The sequence below is a fragment of the Aethalodelphis obliquidens genome, unplaced genomic scaffold, assembly GCF_003676395.1.
Source record: "Aethalodelphis obliquidens isolate GAN/ISIS:26980383/991018 unplaced genomic scaffold, ASM367639v1 scaffold12, whole genome shotgun sequence".
Classification (NCBI taxonomy): domain Eukaryota; kingdom Metazoa; phylum Chordata; class Mammalia; order Artiodactyla; family Delphinidae; genus Aethalodelphis; species Aethalodelphis obliquidens.
In genome coordinates this window covers 41,506,562-41,532,570 of record NW_020837956.1, presented here as the reverse complement: position 1 = coordinate 41,532,570, position 26,009 = coordinate 41,506,562, and the positions used below count along the sequence as shown (strand labels likewise).

Below are 26,009 nucleotides of genomic sequence, written 5' to 3'. Positions count from 1 at the left end.
CTGGACCCCACCCCACCCATCTCATGTCTCCAAGCATCTGGTTGGCTGGGCCACTTGACCACTTCACAGGCATCTCAAACTCAACCAAAGCCGGCTGCTCATCTTCCCGTCCCACCCCCCAGCCTCCTCCTCTGGTCCTTCGTGTCTCGGTAACCGTCCTAGTTGCTCAGACCAACCCACTGGGCCCTCCCTGGTTCCTCTCTCGGCCTCACACCTACTCTAATCTGTCAGTAAACTCGACGGCTCCATCTGCCAATCCATCCAGAAACCAACCACCTGCCGGCATCTCTGCACCAGCCCAGCCAGCGTCACCGGCACGCCTGCACCCCAGGCTGGCTCTCTCGCTGCTCTGCGTCTGCGTCTCCACAGGGACACATTAAATTATGTTGCAGGGAGTTCCGGTCCCTGATAAGATGGAGGAGGCTCTCCGAAAATGCAGCCACACGCGGACAGGACTTATGAACAGCTCTCTCCTGTCATTTCAGGAAAACGGAGGCTTGTTCTCTGGTATCCCAGCCTCCCGGGCGATTTTTGTGCGGCAGTGGGACAGTCTGCAGAAGCCTCAGACTGGGGGAGGGACACCTCCTCTCCAACTGCCCGGAGGCTATGTCCCCGGAGGGGGCCCTGCTCCCTCTCTCTGTTTTCCCACCGCTGGCTGGGCGGCTCCAGCATGGAGACGGTGCAGCAGAACAGGGGGAACAAAGACGCAGTCTGATGTGTAAAAAGGAAAGCACCAGAAAGATTTCAAGAGAGGGAGGAGCTCGTGAAAGCACCCCATAAAGTTGTTCAGGAACTCCTCAGTAATAGACACACAGCTTAGCAGAACAGGACGGTCCAGAAATAGCCCTGCACAAATAGGGCCAACTGACTTTTGACAAAGGAGCAAAAGCAATTCAATGCAGGAACTACGGTCTTTAACAAATGGTGCTGGAATACTTGGATATCTATAAGAAAAAAAAAAAACCCCACAACCAAAACCTCACACCTTATTTAAAAAACTCAAAATAGATCATAGCTCCAAATATAAACTGTGAAACTACAACTTTTAGAAGAAACATTGGAGAAAACCTTCCTAACGTTGGATTTGATTCCAATATTTCAATCTATATAAAAAAAAAGTTGGGTAAGTGGGACTTCAACGAAACTCAAAACTTTTGCTCTGCAGAGACGCTGCTAAAAGGATGAAAAAGAGAAGACAAAAACTGGGAGAAAATATTTGCAAATTACACAGCTGGCCAAGGACTTTTATCCAGAATATGTAAAGAACGTTCTAAATCTAATGGACTTAAACACAATAATTAACAATCGATGTAACTTTAAAAACGGGCTCCACCAAAGAGGACACGCGGGTAGATGGTGAGTTAAGTGCGCGGAAAGCCGTTCCGCATCACTGCAGGGAAGCACAAGTGACAGCACCCCATGCCCGTGGGCGGCTGAGAAAGCTGAGCACCCGCCCGCGGCCCCTCGGGAAGCAGTGCAGCAGTTTCCTCCCATAGAACCCAGTGCTCACACTGGTCAGCGCTGACCCTGCGGCAGGGCCTGCAAACTTTTTTGTAAAGGGTCGGACAGCAAAGATTTTAGGCGCTGAGGTTGCCTGGCCACTGCTGCACGTGTGCCGAAGCACATGAGTAAGGGCGGTGCTGCGTGCCAATAAAACTTTATTGACAGAAACAGGTGGTGGCAGGGATTTGCCCCCATGACCTCAGGCTATAGTTTGCCAACGCCTGCCCTGGAAAATGAAAACTTCTGTTTACACAAACACCCATACACAAAGATTTACAGCAGCCGACAGCTCCAGCAGGACTGCAGACCCCACGTGAGCCCAGAGCTTTGCCTCGGTCGCTGCGGAGCTGGAGCATCTAGCGCGGCGCCTGGCACACAGGAGGCGCTCAACAAACACGTTTGTTGAGGACTTTCATTAGCGCTGTTTTGCACTCCTCACAAACGCAGGTCTTCCCTGGAAGCAGAAATGCTGAAGGGCCTTAAACACCACCTGCACCCCAGGCTGGCTCTCTCGTCTGCGTCTCCACAGGGACACATTAAATTATGTTGCAGGGAGTTCCGGTCCCCTGCCTGCCCCTCCACCACAGCCCCGTCTGTCCTCCGCTCACCCACGGTCCCCACTCTGCCCACAAACTCTTACCCCTGAAAAAAAGAAACAAAACCCAGACGTGCCTCTCTGGGCTCACAGTGCAGCTAGAAACCACCACGCAGACACTCCGGGGACGACAGATGGCTTCAGCGTTTAGAACGAGTCCATTCTCAAGCTGAAGCCCGTTGTGAAAAAAGGACTACGCCTGACAGCCATCTCGGTACAGACGCGACACCTGGGCAGGTGAGGCCACGCCCAGAACAGACCCCTGGACCCGCGGGAGGAGGAATAGGCAAGAGTCCCGTGCTCAGAGTTTTAGGATCACCTGACAACGTGGGGTTTCAACAGGTAAGCGTGCTGCATGACCCGGGAACATGCATGTGACCTCCAGGCGATGAGGATGCCATCGGAGTAAAGGAACAGGACCCAGTGGGGCACCATGCCCGGGGACGGGGCCCAAGGCCGGCAGGAGACCCCTGGTCACTGACAGCGTCAGGGCTCCCCCAGACCAGGCCCGAGCATGGGCAGGTCAAGCCCAGGACGAAGCACGGGAGGCCCATCTGCCTTTTTTTCTGGGCCAGCACGGAGAAAATTAACAGAGACCGGGTGATGGGGCCATACCGGGGGCAGAGCTCCTGAAGAAAGAGCTGGAGCCCATGCAGCATGGCCCTGCTCCTTTTATTTCATTTTTAATCTTGAGAGAAAGATGAGTCAACATTATGGAAGCAAATTACAGTGAGACTCCCGACAGCCTTAAAAGCAAGAAGAGGAAGTAGGCAGTGACCAGGCAGAGGCCAGCCCGCGGAGCCCCAGCTCGGTCTGGGGACGGTGTTTCCGCTTCCATCAAGTGGAGGCTTCAGGTGCCAGTGGTCGGCTGGCAGATGCTCCGTCACTATTCACAGGTGCTCGCATCAGAGCAGAGTGATGCTGGCTCTCCCAGACGGGGCTCCGCCTGGAAAGCCAACACCCGCCACACGGCTGCCTGCGGCTGGGAAGCTGCCCAAGGACGGCCTGGCGGGTCAGAGCAGTATGTGGTACTTCAGCGCCCGGGGCACCCTGTTGATGACCAGCCTCCCGTCATAGCTCAGGGAGGCAAAGAGCCAGGGGTCGGCTGAGGACCAGTCCACGGCGTACACGCTGTCCTCGTGCTCCTCATAGGTGGCAATGACGCTGTCCTGGGGAGGCTCCTGGCTCCTATAAGGCACCAGAGACACGCGTGCGTGAGTGAGGCGGGCGCCCTGCCCAGCGGTGGCAGCAGGCCTGGTCTTCTCACCTGCGCAATCGGGCAGTCCCCAGGAGCCGAGGGGGCCAACGGGGGTGCCCCTGCGGGAGCCCAGAGCCATCCCGTCCCCAGCCGTGGGCCCTCGCGGCTCGTGGGGGGCCCCCTACCGCCTAACACCTCCCTCCGCGGCTCTGCAGCAGGACGTGCTCGGGCTCAGGGAACGGGGGCTGGGGAACGTTCATGGGGCTAAGTGGACAACAGCCAAAACTCCTGTGACGTCTGCCAGAGGGACCTGGGGACCGGCCGGCACAGGCCCCTGGGGTGGGCATGGGAAGCCCTGCTCAGGACGAGGGTGAGGGGCCGGCAGGCCCTGGCCTGGGCTGTGACACCTCCCGGCACCCCGTTCACATGAGAGTCGCTAGCCCCTTCCCTGGGACGCCTGCCCGGGCGGTGCTCACGTGCGCAGCCCTGTGTGGGAGCATGTGGAGCCGGGCCGCCCGCCTGGGCCTCCGAGGTCACAGGCCTGCCACGTGCCGGGCTGCTTCTCCACCCAGCAGGGCCTCCTCAGCATTTTTCTCCCCATTTCGTGGCTCTTTCTACCCAAGGAGCTCTCAGCAATCTGGGACTTTCCCCAGGAGACAGCCCGCTCCATGTGCCCCCCGGCTCGGACCCTCAGGCATCCCACGGCCCGACCCTCCCAGGAAGCCAACCTGCGGTGGCCAGCAAATGCCCGGGTACAGACACCGCATACAAGTCCTCAGGGGACTCCCATTCTCCTGAACTCACTGAGACATGGGGACCAACCCCAGGAGCAGGCCTGCGGGAAACCGTGGAGGCACCTCGCACCAGTGCCGTTGCCCGGCACGCCTGCCAGCCACATGTGCCTTCCTTCCTAGTGCACTTCTCTGAAGCTGCCCACGTGCAGGCAGGACCCCTGGATTAACACACGGGGCCAACGAAGGGGCCACCAGCTCTGTTCCCGGTACAGACAGGGCTCGGACGCCTGCTTGGCCGTGAGAAGAGAGGACAGTAGAAAACATCCAAGCCCTGCACGTGGTAGGTTGCCGGACTGAAGCCGCTGCAACTGTATCTAAATACTCAGTTTGAACAGAAAAATGATTGTGTTTCTCTCTCGAGAGACAATCGGTAGACTGCCACCAGCCAGCTTCTCACACAGGAATTTTAGGCTCATCTCAGGTGGGCAGAGGAAGAAATCAGACAGCAGAAGTGTGAAGAGTCTCCAAACAGAACGACAAACCCCTCTCGTATTTTACGGCTCAGACCACTCAGCTCGACAGGGTTTTATTCCAGAACCTCCTCCCCTGGAGGCGGGAGACTCAACTCCACGATCTGAATCACAACAGGAAGCAGCCGCCGCACACGAAGGTGCATCTACTCCAGGAACAAGACGTGTCTCCTTTACACCCACGCTGCTGACAAAGGACACGGGCTCACCCCGCCACCGCTGCCCTGGACCAGGCCGCCCTGTGTGAGCCCCGAACCCCAGGACCCCACAAGTCTTGGGGTGCGACCCCATTGTGAAGAGAGAGCCTCCAAGCAGAGCAATTAGGATTGGAAAGAGTTTGGAAAATACTCAGCCAACATGGTGAAGCCGTGGGAACAGTCAGCGAGGTTTCCCGCACGGCGCCCAGCGTCTCGGGGGAAGCAGTGCGGGGGGCCGGGCCAGGTCTGGGCCCGAGGTCCTCGCCTTGACACCTTCCAGCGAGGGTGGCCAGTCCACGACCCGATCCAGGACGGCACGGCCAGGAGGGACGCCCGCCACTGCCTCTCCCACAGGGTGTTACGAGGGCCGGCGGAGGTCGCTTCTCACTCCCCAGGGCTGCAGACGGGCCACGGTCCTCACAACCTTACGTGTGACGCTCAGTAAGAACGTGGACAGACACGCGTTTCAGAGGCCACAGCGGACGGCGCGGCTCGGCTGCCCTCCCCGACTCCGTGACTCCATGGCCCGCAGCCAGCCGCAGGGACCGAGCCACGCCCACAGCCACGCCCATGCACCGAGAGCCACTGCACCGGAGCGCGCTCACCTCTCCTCTTGCTCGCTCAGGTCGTCGTCATCCACCAGGTGGCCGAAGGGCTCGGAGGAGATGGACACCATGTTGGAAAGGATGACCCTGCTGTCACTGCTGCCCGTGAGGACGAGCTGGTCGTGCGAGTGGTTGTATCGGACGCCCCACACCCTGTGGGAGGACAGGGAGGCCGGGTCCCACCCGCTCGTCTATCAGTGGGTGGCTCCCAGCAGGGGCAGGCGCGCGGCACGGTTCTGAAACCTTCTGAATCCCGACTAACGGAGACCAAATGGCAGCACGGATCCCAGGGGGGAGGTTTACTGCTCAGGAGCCACACAGGCTTTCCAGAATTCTAAAGGCAAAGGCTGCCCAAGAAGCAAAATACGGACTAGAGAGAACCTGTGACATAGGTCGCACCCCAGGGCAGCCTCCCAAGGGCTGCTCTCTGGCCGGGTCACTAGGCCCAAGAGCTTGTGAGCTGGGCCGCCCGCCGGCGGACCCAGGGGACAGCGGAGAGCCGGACTGCTGCTCGGGGCCAGGGGACGGAGCGCCTCCCCAGACCGCAGGAATTACGGCCACTCACTGAACCTGTCCAAACCATACTCCAGCATTCAGGTGGTAAATACACACACACACAGATATGCACATGCACACAAGTGCACACACACACAAGCATACACACCCATACGCATGCACAAAGAAGCATACATACACCAGTACACACGAACATGCACACATGCACAAGCACATGCATGGAGACAAACACGTAAGCACACACACATACATACAAGCACACACAAGCATGTACACACAACATGCCTTATTTGAATAAAAACTGCCTCATACTATGCACGATTTTCTATGACTCGATCTCTTTCACTTAGCAAAAAGTAGCCAGCACATGGCATATACGTAAAAACAGCGTCTCAGGGAGAACGGCCAGTCTGGGGCACTCTGCATGTCCCTGCACACGGCCATCCCGCACTCCCTCTGAGAGTGGCGCCATCCCCGCTGCAGTGACGCCACTGGACGGACTTGACCAATCCCCTGCTGCCAGGCCCTGGGCAGCTCCCGGCCTCCCTGCGCTGTGCACAGTGCCACGTGGACATCTGTGCATGCTCATTTTTGCCTATTTGAACCGGCACTATTTCAAGAGAAAACAGAATCTAGTGTTTTCCTCCTTTTCCTATGTTTACGAATCACAAACATTCAGAGTTGGAATTAGCGTTCCTTTAGGAAAAATAAAACAGGGTTGATTGAATGATTCACAGCAGCACAAACTAAGCTGGTTTGTGCCTTTCCAAACGGTGAAGTAATTAGCAAAATAAATTGCCTAAGCCCCTCCCCCAAGCGGCCGCGAGGAACGCACCAGTGGGAGTGCTCCTCCAGCGTCTTGACGGGCTCGGTGACGTTGCGGGTGTCCCAGAACTTCACCCTGCAGTCATCCCCGCAGCTGGCCAGGTAGTACTGCTTGTTGGGGTTGAAGTCCAGGTCCCGCACCAGCTGACCGTGTGCACTCTCAATGCAGTAGATTTGGCTGTGCAGGGGCGGAGGGGATGGGCACAGGTAAGAGGTGGGATGAGGGAAGCCAGTGACTGCACCCTGCACCTTCTCCCGGACGCCGTCCAGCGCAGGATCCAGGCGGGGCGCTCCTGTGCGCAGGCCACGCCTGCGACCCTGCAGAAGGGTGGCTGGTTGGCGGCGCTCAAAGGTGTGACCTGGAATCTTGAGGATGAGAGCGATCTGGAGGGATGAGACTGCCACGGAGAAGCAGAGACAGACTCCGGACAGAAAGGCTGACCAACGTCTGGAAGGACGCAGTGAGACAGAAGGAAAAGGGAGGGGCTGGGAAGCGGAATACAGCGCTGTTGGTGTCGGGAGATGGAGACAGAGAAAGGAAGGAAAGGTTGGGAAAGCTGTAGAAACACCGAAGGAAACAGTGCTCATCACGGCTGGGCCTCATCCTCGCACACAACCCAGTGCCGACACTGGGCGAGGGCGGGCATGGGGCCGAATCGGTCCCACCGCTGTTCAGAGCTCACGTGTGCCCATACGTGTGCATGCTTGCACGTGTGTACACAATGCACAAGCATGCACACGCATGGGTACCTATGCCCACGCATGCACGTGTACACACCCACATGTGGGTGCACCAGTGTGCACAGAGGTGCAGGCACACATGCACACACAGACCTAACTGAAGCCCCGCCATCCACCTCCAGGCTGCTCCTTGCAGGGTGTGGAATCAGAATATTCCATCTCCTACAGCGACCCCCTCTGATATCACAAACGCAAACCAGAGGTGCAGGTCACCTGAGGCAGGACAGTGGCTTCAGACGAAGAGCTTGTGTCCCAGCAGGATGGACAGGGGCCCCCGCCAGCCCCAGAGCCGGCCCCGCGAGACGCCCCGTCCACGCTGCCCGCTCCACTGCCTCCCTCGGCTGTGACTTCACCTCTCCTGCAAACACTGGACCTCGTGCTCTGCACGGCTCCCACTGGGACTGCTCCCGTAACCAGCTCCCTTGCCCGAAACCAAGGTCTCCACAGTCCCATCTCACGCCAGATGACCTTAGTCCTTTTCATCTTTTCTCCCATGTTGGGTTTTCTGGCCCCAAACCACTTTTAAATCTTGAACCGGTTTTTACATCCTGAACCTTCCCAATAGCCTAATATTTTTTCCTAAAATAAGATACCCGAACCTTAAGATCTTCCGAGTGAAACAGGGAAATGAATAAAATTAAGCCCGGCGAGGTCCTAGGGAGCTGGGGGGAGTCACACAGGCAGAGAGTATCGACTCAGGCTTTCCTGGGGCTCTGGGGGCAGCGATCTGAATACAAAAGCACAATACATTCCAGAAGCAGCACTGAAAGCACCAACACCCAGGCTGTTTGCAGAAGAGACACAACGCCAAGGAGAAGAGCCCCTGGGTCGCCTGCTGCCCATCCCCCCCCAGGGACGGCAGGCAAGGGGGCAGCAGGGCGCTGCCTCCCAGGGCCCCTCCTGCCGCCTGGCTTTGGGGTCTGTAATGTCAGTCTTCAAGGTTCTCATCTAGATACCGAAATCTACACATCCTTCAAAGAACAATGAAAACGGAAAAAGATAGCCACAGGCCCTGGAGGAATGGATTCCAGTCCCGACATCCAAGCGCACAGCTTTCAGCTTCCGATAGGAAACCCAACAACCCCCCCCCCCCCCCCCCCCCACAGACACACACACACACACACACACACACACACGTCGAATATTGATTACCCCCTGCGCTTTCAGAGGGGCCGTGGACCTAGATTTAAAGCTGGGTCCCCACCCTCAAAGGCAACACGAGCTATTTCACGACATCCATCTTTGTGGCTTAGTGATAAATTACGGTGTGCTGAGGGGATAAACTGTATCTTAAAAAAGACTGCAGGGCCCTGTTGCCATGACAACAGTGTGCACACCACCACTCCTTTGCTGTCAACGCCACACCTGGCACAGAAAAGCAGCTCTCCCATGTCCCATTAGAAGCACTAGCTGTGTGTGTAATGACTTAAATGACAAACTACGACCGCCCCATGGGTGTGCATCTTGAAGGTGCAGAGATGGTCGAGCTCCATGCTTAACCAGGGGACGGCAGCCCTCACCTTGTGGTCGCCGACCATGGAGACCGAGAGTCTGCGGTCACCACCTCAGGCCTGAGCTGCTACAAAAGCCTGACCTTGATCTCCACCGGAGACCGCCGCTGCCGCCGAAGGGCGCCCACAGGAACAGGACCCACGGCGCGGGTGCACTCAAGATGGGGCGGAGAAAGAGGACAAGGCGTACGACTTCCCACAAGCCCGAGGCCAACACAGACAAGCCACATGGCCTCAGCACACGAGCCCTGGTGGATGGGCGCGGGGGGCAGGGAGGGGAGGGACCGTCACTGACCTCATGGTCCGCGTGTCCCACCCTCGGACAGCCGTGTCGTTCGCCGTGGCCACCTGGGTGCAGTTGTGATGCGGGCTCCACCGCCCCGTGGTGAACTTCAGCTGTCCCTTCCCTTCCAGGGACGCCGAACTGGCCAGCTGCAAATTGGGTGATATTTTCAAAGGAAGAAGAAAAGACAAGTAATTTGAACTCTATTCAGAGCATTTAAGAGGATATCTTGTATAGGCTATCGTTGAAGATAATTACTGAAAATAATTAGGAAGCTCTGTCTTTGTTTCCTCCCCTTAGAAGGCAAGAATGTTTGAACCTTATTTGGAAAAAAAAAATATAAAACTGAACACAGCAAAAAATAGAAGGCACGTTAATAGAGCCTCTATCAGACAGGACTTGCCAGTGTGGGATTAGGGAGAATCCGCTCAAATCTGAAGACAACACGCACCAGCTCCGTCTGGCTTCCTCCAAAACCAAGGACGAGGCCCGCCGGTCCGCACGGCCAACCCCAGGTGGAGGAGGACAAAAGGCTGCGACCCACCCAGACGTGTGCTCAGACGTGTGCCCTCCCCTCCCTGCCGCGAGGATCTCGGCGTCCGTTACTCGGGGGTTAACTAAACCCCAACAGGTAACGGACGGCGGAGACCCTCGAGACCACCAGCGCAGTCGAGGCCGGGCCCTGGTGCAAGCCTGGGAGAAGGGCCCCCTCCGCCCCCGACCCCGCTGCCCCACCGGCCCTCCCGCTTGCCGTCTACGATCTTATGCACAAAGGCCTATCACGCGGTGGCGTCTGGAGGCAGGAGGGCTCCAGGCTTGTCTGTGGTCCTCAGGTTACTCGACCCTCCGTGATTCACTTCACTTTACCCTGAACACTAGCCTCGCCCTGCGGACCCTCTGAGAGGGACCTGGGCACGGCCACGGCAGCACTGGACAGAGGCCCGAGGGTGTCATCGGGCTCCAGACTTGGCCCCGGCCGGGGTGGGCGCACGGAGTGGGCGGTCAGTGCGAGGGGATGGAGCAGAAGCCTGGGGAAAACAGCCAGTTTCCGCTCCAGAGAGCCTGGCCCAGTTAAGAAGCCTGACAGCGGGCACGTCTTTAAAAACGACTTCCGAGTGAGAGCTCCACTTACTCTAGCACCCACTGCAGCAGAGGTCGCCCAGCCAGGACACGCTGACCAGCCGGCAGCGGCAGCTCGCCTCTCTCGGTTCTGGACAGTTTCGTGTCTCAACCTGCCCCAGAAAAATCCTTCTCCCAAAAACCCATTTTCCTGTCTCACTGATTCAGCAAATCACGTGGATGATGGGCCTCTGAAGTCCTCGCGGGCGCACACGCCCCCCTCCCGGGGACTGAAGGGCTAGAGCTGACGGGAGGAAGGAGGACGGGTGTCTGTGCCCGTGAGCACGGGGGGAGGGACGGGAGGGACATGTCACATCTCTAAGGAGACGCGCAGGCGGCTCCTGTGTCGTCCCAGGTGCCTGCCCAGCTCCTGGGCCCCAGCCCTGCCCTCCCCCGCCCCACCCCCTGCCCACAGCCCAACGAGGCAGCGGAGGAGAGAGCCCGCCCCCTGGAAAAGCGGGGGTTCTTGTTCTATAAGACCCCAGTTAAAATACCTGTTCTGCCATTACAGAACGAGCACCACTTATTAATCTCCTCTCCACAAAAGTTAAAGGGTTAGTCTGGTCTGGGCGAGACATGTGTGTTGTGTTAGTGTCGGGGGGACCCAACCAGGCACGGCGGCGACGGAATGAAACAGGGGTGCCCACCCGCACCTCAAGGAGGAAGTGCCCGCGCTCTGGGCACTCCCAGGGCTCACATTCAAGCTGCCAGGGAGCCTCCAGGGAGCAGCCATCACCCGAGACAGGCCCCGGGGTGCCTGGAGTGGGGAGAAGGCGCAGGGAGAGCGGCCACGCCGACAGCTCAGCGGGGGAAGCGGGGCCTCGAAGGGGGACACACCCCCAGGAAGCTCCCAGTGGCCACGCAGAGCCGCACCCAGCAGCGCTCCGCCCGTGGAGCATGCCCGATGGCGGGCGCAGAACTGAGCCTGGCCGAGGACAGCGCCGCGGGGCGAGAAGAGCCAGAGGCCGGGCGAGACGTCAGGAAGGACAGAGCGGCTGAGGGACAGAAAGGGGACCGCCGGCCAGCAGGGCCTGGGTGCTCCCACGGGACCTGGCAACACCTGCTGCCCAGGCCGCGGCTCAGGCCACCTGGGCAGAACCGGGCCTGAGCTAGCTTGGCAGAGAGGGCCACGTCGGGGACCCAAACCCAGGGCCTTCCCAGTGCCTCCCCTCCAGGCCAGCACCCTCACGGCCACCCATGGAGCGCCCGCGCCAGACACCCCACAAGAGGGCCCCACGGGGAACCCCACTGACCCTCAGTCTCACCCCCAATCTCCTGGAGGATGTCGACTGGCTCACCCGGGTGGGGAGCCCGCCGGGAGGGGTCAGCAAGGGCCGAGGGGCTGGGGGCGGCGGAGGGTCTGCTCCTCTGATGATGGGCAGTGGTCCCGCCCCTTTTCCCCTGCATCACGGGCCACGGCTTCTCCTTCTCTCGTCATCTGAGCAGCAGAGGCAAGTCAGCCCAGGATCAGGGGTGCCATCGCCTTCAGGGGCACGTGGGGGGCACAGAGCGTGGACAGGTCACAGGGAGGAGGCCCGGCCCCCAGGCAGGACGCAGAGGGGACCACACGGTGCGGCCGCCGCAAAGCCACGGAGGAGAAAGGGACGGTGGCAGGAGCCTCACAACGCAGGACCTGGACTCTCAGCCACAAGGGACGGCCGGTGAGCTGGTGTGGGCAGAGGGCATCTCGGCCCTGCCCGCAGCAGTGACAGGCACAGCCTCCCGAAGAGGGACAGCGGCACAGAGCCCCATACCCTGAAATGGGCCTAAAACACGAGCATCAGACACACAGGGTGAGCTTTTCCACACGGGGCTTCGGCTTTCCCAGCTGTGCTGGACGTCTAACATCCCCAGACAGCACCAACCAAGAAACAGTTTTATGGCCTCTCCTTTAGGGGAAAAAACTAGCCCAAAGAAACATGTACAGGCGCCATTTCAGTTTTCTGAAGACTAGTTAAGTAAGATCAACAATCAGGTACATAAAACGGTTGAGTATACAACTCAGCCGTAAAAGAGCGAAATTCTGCCTTTTGCAGCAACATGGATGGACTTGGGGGGTATCATGCGGACAGAGAAAGACAAATACTGCATGACATCACTTATATGTGGAATCTAAAAAATACAGCAAACTAGGGACTATAACAAAAAAGAAGTAGACTCACGGGTATAGAGAACAAACGAGGGGTTCCCAGTGGGGAGAGGGAAGGGGAGCGACAATGCAGGGGGAGGGGATTAAGGGGTACAGACTATTATGTATAAAATTAAGCTACAAGGATGTAGTGTACAACACAGGGGATGTAGCCAATATTTTATAATAACTATAGATGGAGTATAACCTTTAAAAATCGTGAATCACTACATTGTAAACCAGCTATACTTAAATAAAAAAAGGTTCAGTATATTTTCTAACTAATCAACATTCAGTGTTCTAATTAATTTTCTATCAAACACGTGGATTCATTATCAAACTCTTCAGAAGCATGAACACAAGGTCCTATCATCAGAAGACAGGCACGGTAAACTCAGCGAGTGAATTCTTGAACAGGCTGCTGTGGGAAGCACCATGAAGCGTGCCAAGCGGGGAAGATCCGTAACAGTGCGCGAAGCACTCAGGTCGGATCCTAACAAACGACACTGCCAGCAAAGCTCTCTGTACTTGCTCTACTCTGACTCCATCCGGGCTCAAGCAGAAGTTAAATCAGCAAAACTTAACACGCACTGTCTGCTTCCAAAACCCACACTGAGAAACAGCCCGCGAGAAACCCAGGCCCTGGGTCCAACCGCATCCTGCCACAAACGCGTCCGTGAGCTCGGGAGCAGGTCCTCCCGGTAGAGCCCTCGGATGAGACGCCAGCCCCACTGACACCTGGCCTGCGGCCTCACGAGAGACTTGAGGTTGCGGGCTCTTGACTCTCCCCGCAGAAACCACATGATGGCCATGGTGGGCAGCGGGAAGCACTAACTGGGTGGTCATTTGTTAGGAAGCACAGATAACTGATAAGGTGTTAACCTGAGGCAGGGGAGACTCCGAGCGAACTCAGTAGCTGAGAGGCAGCCCCTGCCCAGCCCCCTAGTTCACAGAGAGGGTAGGTGTCACAGCCGCAGTGCAGAACAGGACCAGCTCCAGTTCCAGCTCCACTGTACAGTCTAGTGCAGGAAACACCAGGGCAACAGAACGCCATGCCCACAGGTGCCGAGACGTCTGCAAGGTAGATTTTAATGAAAACCTGGAAGAGATCTCACCATCAATTTTTAAGGTGCTACCCAGGGCAGCCAGCATGGTGCAAGTCGTAAGGTTAATCAATCACTTTTTCTGCTTTCCTGGTGAGACAGAGACAGAACTCAGCAAGAACTCCAGAGGGTGCGATGCACACAGTACTCTGCTTCCCAGCATTAAAGAGAAATATTCAGTGCTTCCCAGTCCAGAAGGAATGATTAAAGGCTCCCCAAATCCTCTCTGAAGGAGTAACTAGTGCAGGACAAGAGCAAGAGAGGCACCTTCTATGAACAAAATGCTGTGACTGGAGCCTTCAGGAGCGGCTCAAGGGAGGCATGAGTTTCCAAAGACCAAAGCTGCACCCCCGCCAACAAGCCCCACGGAGCCGACAGGGGACCAGACCTGGGGAGGGGGCAGGCCTAGAGGACGCGGGACCGAGCATGTGCTCATCAGCACTGAGGGTGATGCAGGACCAGAGGGGACAGAGAGCGCCACCGCACCCCCTGGAAGGAGAGCCTCGGCGAAGCCACAGCAGGGCTGCAGCTTTCGAGCGTCAGAGACATAAAGTGTCCACGCAGGCAAGCCCACCGCATGCCCCGGCCCAAGCTGCCGGGAGACAGCAGCTTGTCACACAGCAGACGCCACCACCACCGGAGCCCCTCTTCCCGTCAGACCCCACAGCACCCCCGGGGACTGAGACGGCCCTGAGCCAGGGCTGATGGGCTTGCTCCCCTTGCCAAAGACGGGTTTAGGCCTGGACACATGGTCGTGCCTGAAAAGGGGACAGATGGACTTCCAGGAAAGGCTTTCCTTTCAAACTGAGGGAGACGTGGGAAGGAAATCTGCTTTCTCCTTGTGGATGTGGTGGGAATCTGGATGTGATGCCTGGAACCGCTGCAGTCACCTTGCGGTCATGACGGGGGAGAGCAGTGACACGTGGACACGGCAGAGCAGAAACATGCAGAGTATCTGGGTCCTCTGCTGTTGAGACACTGAATTAACCAACCCCAGAGGGGCTTTGTTTCCATGTTTCTTGTTACAGCAGATGGTTAAACCTCCTCTTTATCTAAGTCACTTCTTATGTCCTGCAGCCAAATGCATTCTAACCGACACACCTGTGATCCCTCTGAGACAACGCCATCGGGGATGCCTCCAGCTGTGGGAACGGCAGCCCGAGCTTTGAGCAGGACCCCTGAGCTGGGTCCCCGCTCTGCTGCCTAGTGAGTAACCTGACGAGTTACTTTGTCCCTCTGAGGCCTGGCTTTCTCTCCTGTGTCTCACTTGTAAGACGGGGATATTAAAGAATCTGCCCCCCAAGGCTCTAAGGATTCCATGAGATGACATTCCTAAAAAGCCCAGACACTGCCTGGAGCTGTGCCCCACCTTCAGGGACAGGGCAGAAGGGGCGGGGTGCCCCTTCTGGCGCACAGGGTGGGTCCAGGGTCGTGGTGGGAATGGGGCTCCACAGGACTCCCCCAGGCCCATCGCTACCCTCAGGACGTGGAAGAAAGGGTGCTGCCGCCCCCGCCCCTGCTGCCAGGGTCAGGGAAGGCGGGCCCCCTCCCCTGCACGTGGCCCACACCGGACCCACACCCAACAGGGCTGGCGGCTCCCAGACCCAGTCAAGGACTCTGCCAGCCCAGAAGCGGCGTTCCCGCTCCACAGAGCTGACATGGGAAGGTTTTGAGGGCAGCCTCCTGGAAACCAGAGTCCTCCTGTGTTTAGAAAATGCACACAAGGCAGCAGGTGCCAGCACAGGTGAGGAACTTGAGGTCATTTGCAATTTATTTTTAGTTCATTTCCAACAAGACTTTATTTGTAAGAAGAACAGAACTAAGAGGGCTTCTCCCCTTTGCTGCACCAAAACCCAACCTCTCCTTGTGGAGAAAAACATGCGTCCGACACCCACAAATGTGGGCTTGACCTCGGCTCCAGACTCAAAACGGGAAAGGTTGTGAGGGCAGATTTAAAGTTTTTGGCCAAGATGGACGAGACTGTAACAAGTATTTCTGTCACACCAGTGATACACTAGTGATGTGCTGGAGAGACAGACCTCCCTGTAGGTCATTCTTTGGAGAGGGAAGAAGAGGGAGGAACAATGAAGCTCAGAGCACCAGGAGCTCCGTACCAAGCAGAGCTCACTGCCGCTTCCTGTCTGAACTGTGATTAGCACTTGCTGACTTCGGGGCAAGTAACCTAATTACCAAGTAAACGCAGACTGCTTTTCGGCACCTCGATTTCTCCGCCCTGTACCTCTTGCCTCTGTACTAGGATCCTACTGGGTAACCCGACGCTCAGTTGTAATCCACTTGTGGAGACCGCATATTCTAGCCGCTCGATCCGTCCACGCGTGCGTGCATCCCTCCATCAGGCCTATATAGACCACTCGCAGCGCACCAGGCACCATGGGGGATGTTGTCCTCACATAATGTTACTGTTAAACTGCCCTACTCTACAGATGTGGACGCTGGGGCTTGGACGGCCAAGCAACCCGCCCAAGGTCACGCTGTGAGTGGGACTTGACACAACTGTCGGTGTTTCTCCTATGTCCACGTGTCCCCAGTCCCCCACGTCCCCTTAGCCACTGGCCCACGCCTGCTCCAGCCTATTCCAGGAAAACCTGAACATTTGAATTAAAGGCTTATCTGCACACTACAGCCCCTGTAACTGGTGGCAAACTACAAAAAAGCAGAGACAATGTCTCCGTATTTGTCACACCCCAGGCTGTGTGGCCACGGCAGGCATTCAACCCCAATGTCAGTGACAAGCACGTCAGCCCTCCCAGCTCAGCAGCTGCTTTTTCTCACCCACTCTTAGTTTCTAAATGTACATTTACTCTTTCTTATAGAAAGAAGTCTTTTGCAAGCTCAGGAAACACTTCCTAGCTAAATACCTCCGTTCAGCCCATTCTGCATCTAATGATTTTTTCCAAGATCCACCTGGAAGATTAAAAACTACTCATTGTCTCCAATATTTACAAAACCAAAAGGCATATGCAGCTATTAAGCTATGATATTAAAATATGTTACTAAATCCATGTTTTCTTAGAGTTCATGGCTTCTTTTTTTTAAACAAATACCCTAAAACATAAATTCAAAGGACTGCTGTCTGAGAGCTGTGGCTCTAAAGGTATTATTATGGTAACAATGCAGACACCGCTCAAAATATTTTGGAATACCTTTTTACGAGTCTCACAAGAAAACCAGTTTTCTGTCCATGAACAGAGAAGTTGTGGTATATATACATACACAATGGAATATTACTCAGCCATAAAAAAGAACAAAATAATGCCATTTGCAGCAACATGGATGGACCTAGAGATTGTTATACTGAGAAATTAAGTCAGACACAGAAAGACAAATATCATATGATATCACTTATATGTGGAATCTAAAACAAAAAGCAGTACAAATGAACTTATTTACAAAACAGAAGTAGAGTCACGGATGTAGAAAACAAACTTATGATTACCAGGGGATAAGGCAGGGGAGGGATAAATTGGGAGACTGGGACTGACAAATACATGCTACTATATACCAAATTTGTATGGAAACACAAAAGACCCCAAAGAGCCAAAGCAATCTTGAGAAAGAAACATGGAGCTGGAGGAATCAGGCTCCCTGACTTCAGACTATACTACAAAGCTACAGTAATCAAGACAGTATGGTACTGGCACAAAAACAGAAATATAGATCAATGATACAGGATAGAAAACCCAGAGATAAACCCACGCACCTATGGTCACCTAATCTATGACAAAGGAGGCAAGAATATACAATGAAGAAAAGACAGTCTCTTCAATAAGTGGTGCTGGGAAAACTGGACAGCTACATGTAAAAGAATGAAATTAGAATACTCCCTAACACCATACACAAAAGTAAACTCAAAATGGATTAAAGACCTAAATGTAAGGCCAGACATTATAAAACTCCTAGAGAAAAACATAGGAAGAACACTCTATGACATAAATCACAGCAAGATCTTTTTTGACCCATCTCCTAGAATAATGAAAATAAAAACAAAAATAAACAAACGGGACCTAATGAAACTTAAGAGCTTTTGCACAGCAAAGAAAACCATAAACGAGACAAAAAGACAACCCTCAGAATGGTAGAAAATATTTGCAGATGAAGCAACTGACAAGGGATTAATCTCCAAAATATACAAACAGCTCATGCAGCTCAATATCAAAAAAACAAACAACCCAGTCCAAAAATGGGCAGAAAACCTAAATAGACATTTCTCCAAAGAAGACGTACAGATAGCCAAGAGGCACATCAAGAGATGCTCAACATCACTAATCATTAGAGAAATGCAAATCAGAACTACAATGAGGTATCACCTCACACCAGTCAGAATGGCCATCATCAAAAAATATACAAACAGTAAATACTGGAGAGGGTGTGGAGAAAGTGAACCCTCTTGCACTGTCAGTGGGAATGTAAATTGATACAGCCACTATGGAGAACAGTATGGAGGCTCCTTAAAAAACTAAGAAAAAAAAAAGGAAACTAAGAATAGAACTACCATACGACCCAGCAATCCCACTACTGGGCATATACCCTGAGAAAACCATAATTCAAAAAGACACATGTACCCCAATGTTCATTGCAGCACTATTTACAATAGCCAAGACACGGAAACAACCTAAGTGCAGAAACAACCTAAGTGTCCATCAATGGATGAATGGATAAAGAAGATGTGGTACATATATACAATGGAATATTACTCAACCATAAAAAGGAATGAAATTGGGTCATCTGTAGAGATGTGGATGGACCTAGAAGCTGTCATACAGAGTGAAGTAAGTCAGAAAGAGAAAAACTAATATCATATATTAATGCATGTATGTGGAATCTAGAAAAATGGTACAGATGAACCTATCTACAGGGCAGGAATAGAGACACAGACGTAGAAAACAGACATGTGGACACGGAGTGGGGAAGGGGAGGGTGGTACAAATTGGAAGATTAGGATTGACATATATGTACTACCATGTGTAAAACAGATAGCTAGTGGGAACCTGCTGTATAGCACAGGGAGCTCAGCTCGGTGCTCTGTGATGACCTACATGGGTGGGATGGGAGGGGAGGGAGGTTCAAGAGGGAGGGGACATATGTATACACATAGCTGATTCACTTCGCTGTACAGCAGAAAGTAACACAACATTGTAAAGCAACTATACCCCAATAAAAAAAAAAAGATAACTAATAAGTACCTACTGCGTAGCACAGGGAACTCTACTTAATACTCTGTAATGGCCTATATGGGAGAAGAATCTAAAAATATTTTTACAAGAGTAGATATATGTATAGCTGACTCCCTTTGCTGTACACCTGTAACTAACAGCATTGTAAATCAACTCTACTCCAATAAAAATGAAAAAAAAAAGAAAGAAAGAAAACCAGTTTTCAGAGAGTTTGAACACGGTTTCCACTAACTAGCTTTACATTATAAAGCTTGCTTAACTATCTTATTTACTAGATTTTGCTCCAAATAACTTTTGACTGTTTCCCAAAATCTAATCCACGTTCACAGGACAAAATGCGGCTGCCCATCCAAGACACGCAGCTTCCAAGCGCAAGCTCTGCAGGAGGGTCAGCTGGGCGCACGTGCACGAGAGGCCCTCAGTACCTGTCTCTGTGGGACGACGGGGCAGAGCCGGCCTGAACTGCAGACCCACATCTGTCACCCAGGCCACCTTCAGAAAGTCCCTTGCTTCCTGGGCCTCACTCTTCTCACCTGTGAAGCGAGGGGTCAGATTACAGGATCCGAGGTCTGTGCCTCTCTTTAAAGGAGCTACTTTAAAATGAGTGAGCAAGGGCAGGCTGTTGCACCCTCAGTGAGTCCTGGCTACGCCTGCACAGCGGGTCCAGGGAGCCCCCACAGCCCCTCATCTGCCCCCAGCCAGCGATGCCCCTGAGGCACCTGGGGCGGCAGGACTTTCCTCTCATTAGAGGCAAGAGCTGTCATGCCCTCAGGCATCACAGGTATTGCAGGGAGGGAAGTGAGGGGCCCAGAGGAGGGCTGTGACCTTCAAATTCCCTTCAGGGACGCCTGCGGCTGGGAGGGTGGGGCAGATAGACTTTTCTTTACAGCTCCCACCAAGTGCAGCAAAACCCCGGGATGTTATACACAGAACAAACACAGGTGGGGAACAGGCTGACCAGGGAGGGCCCTGGGGCACGAGGAACACACAGTGTCGAGGGTCTGTGTTTTCTCTCCCACATGGGCCCCAACCCAGAAACACCCCTGGGGACAGACCCCCAAAGCTCCAGGAACGCTGCTCCCTGCAGCCCAGGGGCCAGGAAGGGCAGCCCCGAGAGACAGGAAACTTCTCGACAACTGCTCTGCTCCAGACAGACACCCCACCCAGGACAGCGAAGGCCCCGAGACTCTGTCCTCACCTGAGCCCCCAGAGAGGGTACAGGCATTGTCTACCAACACCGATTCACGATGGACCGTGGCTGAAATGTAAAATGCAAACTGCAAACCCGTAGGGAAAACACAGGAGAAAAACTTCAAGGTCCAAGGCTGTTCACAGAGTCCTCAGACCTGACACCCGAGGCACAATCTGTAAAACTCATGCACTGAACTTTATCAAAATGAAGAAGCTTGCAGACAATGGAATATCTCTCGGCGCTAAAAGCACACGAACTGTCAGGCCATGAAAAGCCACGGAGGAACCTTACCTGCAGTGACTAGAGAAAGAAGCTGGCCTGTAAAAGCTACACCCTGTACGAGCCCAGCTCTAGGACACTCGCAAGAGGCAGAACTGCAGGCGCAGTAAAAAGATCAGTGGTTGCCACAGGCTTAGAGGGAGGGAGGGCTAGTGGAGCAGAGGATTTTTAGGGCAGTGAAGACACCAAGTATGAATCTGTAATGGTGGATACGTGTCAGCACACGTGTCCAAATCCGCAGACGCGCGGCCACAGGTCAGTGTGGGCTCGTCACTGTAGTAACTGCCCTGTCTGCCGGGGACTGTGTAGGGAGGGATGGGGAATCCCTGCACTTTCCCCTCAAATTTGCTGTGAACCTAAAACTGCTCTAAAAGATAAAAGTCTGTTGAAAAAAGAAAAACCTTAGCCCTGCAAATAAGAAGGGAGGCGACACCAGGATCTGCTTCCCCAACGGGACCAGGGGCTTGAGTGACAGAAACGCACCCTCATCTAGGGCTGCTGTCCAGACCCCTGCTGTCTGGGGGGCGGGAGTGAGGCCCTGGTCCTGGGGCGTCCGGAGGATGGGCGTGTCCCGCGACCATCAGGGCGGAGGCAGAGACGAGCCCCCAGGCCGGGCCATGTGGCCTTGGCTGCGCTGAGAGCACCCGGCCTGCCAGGACCGCGCCGCAGGGTCCGACCGGGGGCCCGCTGAGCAAGCCTCCCTCCTCTCTGTGGCCACACTCGGAGCCCAGGAAGCCGGGGAAGGTAGGGCCACGGGTGAGGGAGTGGGGAGCCCGGGCCGCACCACCAGGCCCAACCCGCCTCTGCCCTGGTCCCAAGGGGCTCAGCCTGCACCCAGTGCTCTGTCCCCAGACAGCAAGCACATTCTGTGCTCCGGGCTCAGCGGGCATGGCTGCATGGAATGATTCTCCGGTCACCACCTGCTCCCGCATCTGCCTGTGCTCAGGCCTCCTTTGGTACGCTGTAAACCTTGGACTAGAAATTTCTGAAAATACACTGTGTCCTTGAAGCCCGTTCTCTCCCTTCAAAGCAGTGCTCCTGTGGGCAAATGCCCCCAGGCCTGCACCTTGAGTGGGTGACACCGGGCCCCCTTCCTCCCGCTCTGCCGTCCCTGCACCTCAGGAGAAGCTGCTTCTTTCCACAGCCAGTGAGAGGAACTAGAACCCAGAGGTGCACGCGCACAGACCCAAACAGGGAGGCTCTGCCTTGGCCCTCATCGGGGTCCAGGACCCCATGGAACCTCCGCCCCAGGCCTCCCCTGGGCTCCACTAACGATTATAAATGGCAGAGAGCCTCCAATTTAATTGCAAAAGGTAATGATGCAGTGAGCATAAGATTAGATTCACCGCAGACGGCAATATCCTCAAACAATAAGAAAAAAAATAGAGGAGCCAGGTATGAAGACGGTCGAAATCAATAGGAAGGTTTCAGTATTAAATACTCCAGCCGAGGGTCGCAAAGTGGTATCGACAGAACTGCTGACAGCAGATAAAAAAGGGGGAGAGAAAACGAAATTGGTCTCTGCAGAAAATAAGTTACAGATTAATCACCCCACCATAAAATCATTTTGAGATGACTGAGGGTCTGAAGAGGTGTTCACGCTTTGATGACAGGATGGGGCCCGCAAAGTCGGGGCCCTGGGAGCCACTGAATCCTAACGCCACCGGCTCCCCTTGGTGCCTCCTGCTGGGCGGGGCGGCAGCCGCTCAGCCAGCCCCCGAGCATCCTCTGGACCAGGCCCAGGCTCCCAGCCCCGAGCCTGCCTCGAGCCCCGGCACTTTCATAGGAAAGCACTGTCCCTTTCTGTCCTCAAGTGCAGTCTGGAGGAACACCCCACCGAGAGGTAGGCTGGAGTTAGGGGACGGGAGGGGCCCCTGGACTCCGGCCCAGACGGCCTCGCAAGTCCCCCTGGAAGGTGGGGGACTGTGCAAGTGTCTGCCCAGACCTGTGGGGGCCCCAAGGACAATTGGAGGCAGCCAGTTTCCTTCGAGTTCCCTGCTCGAGCTTGAAAGTCTGGGTGAAATTTGTGTTCTACTCCATGATACAGAGATGTGTCTTTTTTTTTTTTTTAATTTTAATAAAAATAGTGATTTCTTTCCTGAAGTATTATACTCTTAAGTTCACATTGAAGCCTGGGAGACACCCTTCTGACAATGCAGCTTTAAGACTCACACAGGACACCCCATACTGTGAAGGGTCTGCCTTCTGGGTCATGTATCGACAGTGATAAATCATCACTCACGCATCTCTTCACCCAGAGGGTGAAGACAGGCTTTATGAACACTGTGGGCACCACGAGGGGAAAGTGCTGACCACGCATCCCGGGAACAAGTGGATAAGGTGAGATGCAAGCTCACTGAAGAAACCTGTCCAAGAGACGCCGTTCATGAACCCGTGGCAGTTGGGCCCCAGGCCCAACTGAGTGGGTGGCATTAGAAGCTTTCATTTCAGATGTCTTGGTTTTCTCTCTAAAGTTGTCACTTTGACATGCAAATGCAATGAAATTATGAATGCATGTAAAAAACACATTTTATAAGAGGAAACTTTAAGGGATCATATATGAAGATATACCAATTGGCAGAGCATTTACTCTATGAAGGACAAAGCATTCAAAGTGATGAATATTTGAAAGCCAAACTGGTTCCCAAGAAGGTTGCTGCTAAATATTAAACAGGTCTGGGAACGAACAGGCCTGTTGAGAGAGACGTAACCTTCTGGTTGGGAACTTGCAGAGACAGCTACTCTCGGCCTCGGTGGCAGGATCTGAGGGTGACAGGACGGGTGGGAATGGGATGGAGAGACAGCCTGTGTGCAGGCAAGGGCTCCAGCGCCCCCGTGGACAGATGGCTGACGTGCCTGACGGCTACACCCTCAGGACCGTGCACACACGTGAATGAAAGGAGGGCAGGCTGAAAGGTCACTGGGTCACAGTCAACCATTATTTTCACAACCAGGAAATTTGCCTACATGACTGCTCCTACCTGAAAGGTGATTTTAACCAAATACACATTGAAAATCCATTCATTAAAAAGACTTATACTTGAAACAGAAGACTATAATTTCGGATATCCTGCTAACTCTTTTGGACAAATTATGGCCAAAAGGGGGAGTTTTGTCAACGTCCAGGGTTCTGTGTCCTATTTGTACATGGCCCTGAGGCCTGAATCCCAAACAGCTTTTGCCTGAAAGAGACAATCACTCAATTCTTTGACTGATGATTCAGTCTGTTCATTAATTATTTCACAAACAATGTCAAAATTCTAAACATATATGATCAAGAAGTGTATTCTGAATTTGGCTGAAAGGTCAAATTAAAAAAATACAAAAAACCAAAACTGTATAATTCCTGTTACTTACCACAGCCTGGCTGGAGCTTTCCTGCAAATCCCACAGCAGGATGTGGTTGTCAGCCAACGAGATGACTCTCTTCCCGTCTCCCGCGGGCTCCCACGCGACACTGAAGAAGGAGGGGGTCAAGCATTACATGATGTGTGAGAGTCCCACCTTGAGGCCAAGAGCTCTTACACATGGCCCTCAGCAAAGCCTCTGCCCGGCCCTTTGTCACCAGCAGTGTTGTCAACAGCTCTGCAATGACATGGTGCAGTACCAGGCTACCACTCTGCTGTGGCCTGAATGTCTGTATCCTTTCCCAAAGTCACCTGGTGTTGCGGGGGGGTGATCTGGGAAGTGACTAGGGTTTAATGAGGTCAGGAGGGTGGGTCCCCATGATGGGATTAGTGCCCAGTACGGATTGACACCAGAGTTTCCTGAGCTCTGTCTCTCTATATATGTATGTCTCTGTCTCTCCCTGTCTATTTCTCTGTCTCTCTCCCTATATATCTCTGTCTTTGTTTCTATATCTCTGTCTCTCTCTTGCTGCCATGTGAACACACAGTGGGAAAGCGGCCGTCTGCAAATCAGGAACAGAGCCCTCACCTGCACCATGATCTCAGACCTCTGGCCCCCAGAATTGTGAGAAATCAACATTTCTGTCGTGTAAGCCCCCAGCTGTGGTGTTTCGCCATGGCAGCTGGAGCTGAGACACTGCTGACAGGTTCTCCCAGAGCCCGAGGCATGGAGAGCTGACCAATTCTGGCCACAGAGACACAAGGGGGCACTGGGTCTGAAGAGGCACAGGTGGACAGTGTGATTTTGGAGAGGAACACCACGTCTTTCGCTGCCACCACCTGGGAGGGCAGAGCTGAGAGCAGTGTGGGGCGGGAGGTGGGGAGGTCACAGCCCTCAAGTACCCACGAGGCCTGAGATGTCAGATAACAGCCTTCTGTTTCAGCCTATGTGAGCCACAGTGTCCTGTTACCTGCAGCCAAAACCTTCTTAACTGATACATATTTGAATAACAAAAGACAAAAATCACATCGTCTCTGTGATGAAGCCATGAAGAGATGAAAAATTTTTCAGTTTGATCACAAGCGTGAATTTCTGTCTTCCCTGATGAAATTCTTAAGTGCTTATAAAGAGGAGAATTTCATTTCACGTCCTCCAACACGTGAGTATTGAAGACATCGATAGAGACCCTCACAATTTCTCTTTCACACAGAATACAATACTGATTGACTGGGCGCCCCTCCCTAATACCATCTTCAAGACTGTCAATGAGCTATTATTACTTTTATCACACAATAATGTATTTCAAAACTACAATTTCTTTCTCATTTATAGTTTAAAAACACACACAAAGCTCTCACAGTACATCACTCCTGTATTGAAGAGCTTACTGTATCTTTTCTAATAATAACAAAGAAAAACGCACAATATCTAGTAAACAAGAAACACCATAGCTGGAAGAGACACCAAGAAATCTGGTACTGAAATCTGTGGCTCCTGTTTGGTTAAGATAATGGCAATTCTAATTTTGAAGACACATCTTTGCAGCAAGTTGACTGAACTTCTCTTGGTAGCCTGTTTTCATGGGGACACTTATGTAGAGTTCAGACAACTGACAATGAACACCAAGGAAAAATGCACAACAGTGAGAGAGGGAAGAAAAGGGCCACCCACGGCCCTGTCCTGGTAGAAGGTCACTCACGGCCCTGTTCTGGTAGAGGGTCACCCACGGCCCTGTCCTGGTACAGGGTCACCCACGGCCCTGTCCTGGTACAGGGTCACCCACGGCCCTGTCCTGGTACAGGGCCACCCACGGCCCTGTCCTGGTACAGGGTCACCCACGGCCCTGTCCTGGTACAGGGTCACCCACGGCCCTGTCCTGGTACAGGGTCACCCACGGCCCTGTCCTGGAACAGGGCCACCCACGGCCCTGTCCTGGTAGAAGGTCACTCACGGCCCTGTCCTGGTAGAAGGTCACCCACGGCCCTGTCCTGGTAGAGGGTCACCCACGGCCCTGTCCTGGTAGAGGGTCACCCACGGCCCTGTCCTGGTAGAGGGTCACCCACGGCCCTGTCCCAGTAGATGGGCAGGTGACAGCTGAGAAGGCCCAGCTTGCACACCTCTTCCCAAGGTCTGCCCAGCAATAAAGACGTCTGACTCGGGAGAAGACAGCCCCACCCCAGGGGAGGGGGCCATCCCACAGCCACAAGGCCACGTGCTCCATAAAAGTCTACAACGTCAGAGTTTAGCTGGCCTCAGGTACCAGGCCTGAGGAACTGGAATCGTCATAAAAATAGCTTTTTCTTTCATAAAATGAGAATTAAGAATTTCAGCAAAGTAATCCTTGGGCAGTTTAAGTAGGTGTACGTTTTCCACTAGTAACTTAGAACATCTTAAGGCTGACACGCAA

At 54.0% G+C, this 26,009-nt stretch overlaps 1 protein-coding gene across 5 annotated transcripts in view; it reads right to left on the bottom strand.

The window, feature by feature from the left end:
• Positions 1–2,751: 2,751 nt before the first annotated feature.
• EIPR1 (EARP complex and GARP complex interacting protein 1) overlaps positions 2,752–26,009 on the bottom strand; it is an 88,499-nt gene continuing 65,241 nt past the window's right edge. For 2 of the 5 annotated variants that reach the window (XM_027113873.1, XM_027113876.1), the window contains 6 exons: positions 23,612–23,711; positions 9,251–9,387; positions 6,714–6,881; positions 5,363–5,515; positions 4,909–5,030; positions 2,752–3,286 (listed from right to left, as the gene is read on the bottom strand). In XM_027113873.1, the coding sequence (XP_026969674.1) occupies positions 3,177–3,286; positions 4,909–5,030; positions 5,363–5,515; positions 6,714–6,881; positions 9,251–9,387; positions 23,612–23,711 (790 nt within the window). In that variant the 3' untranslated portion in view covers positions 2,752–3,176. The other 3 variants (XM_027113874.1, XM_027113877.1, XM_027113875.1) reach the window with 3 other exon arrangements.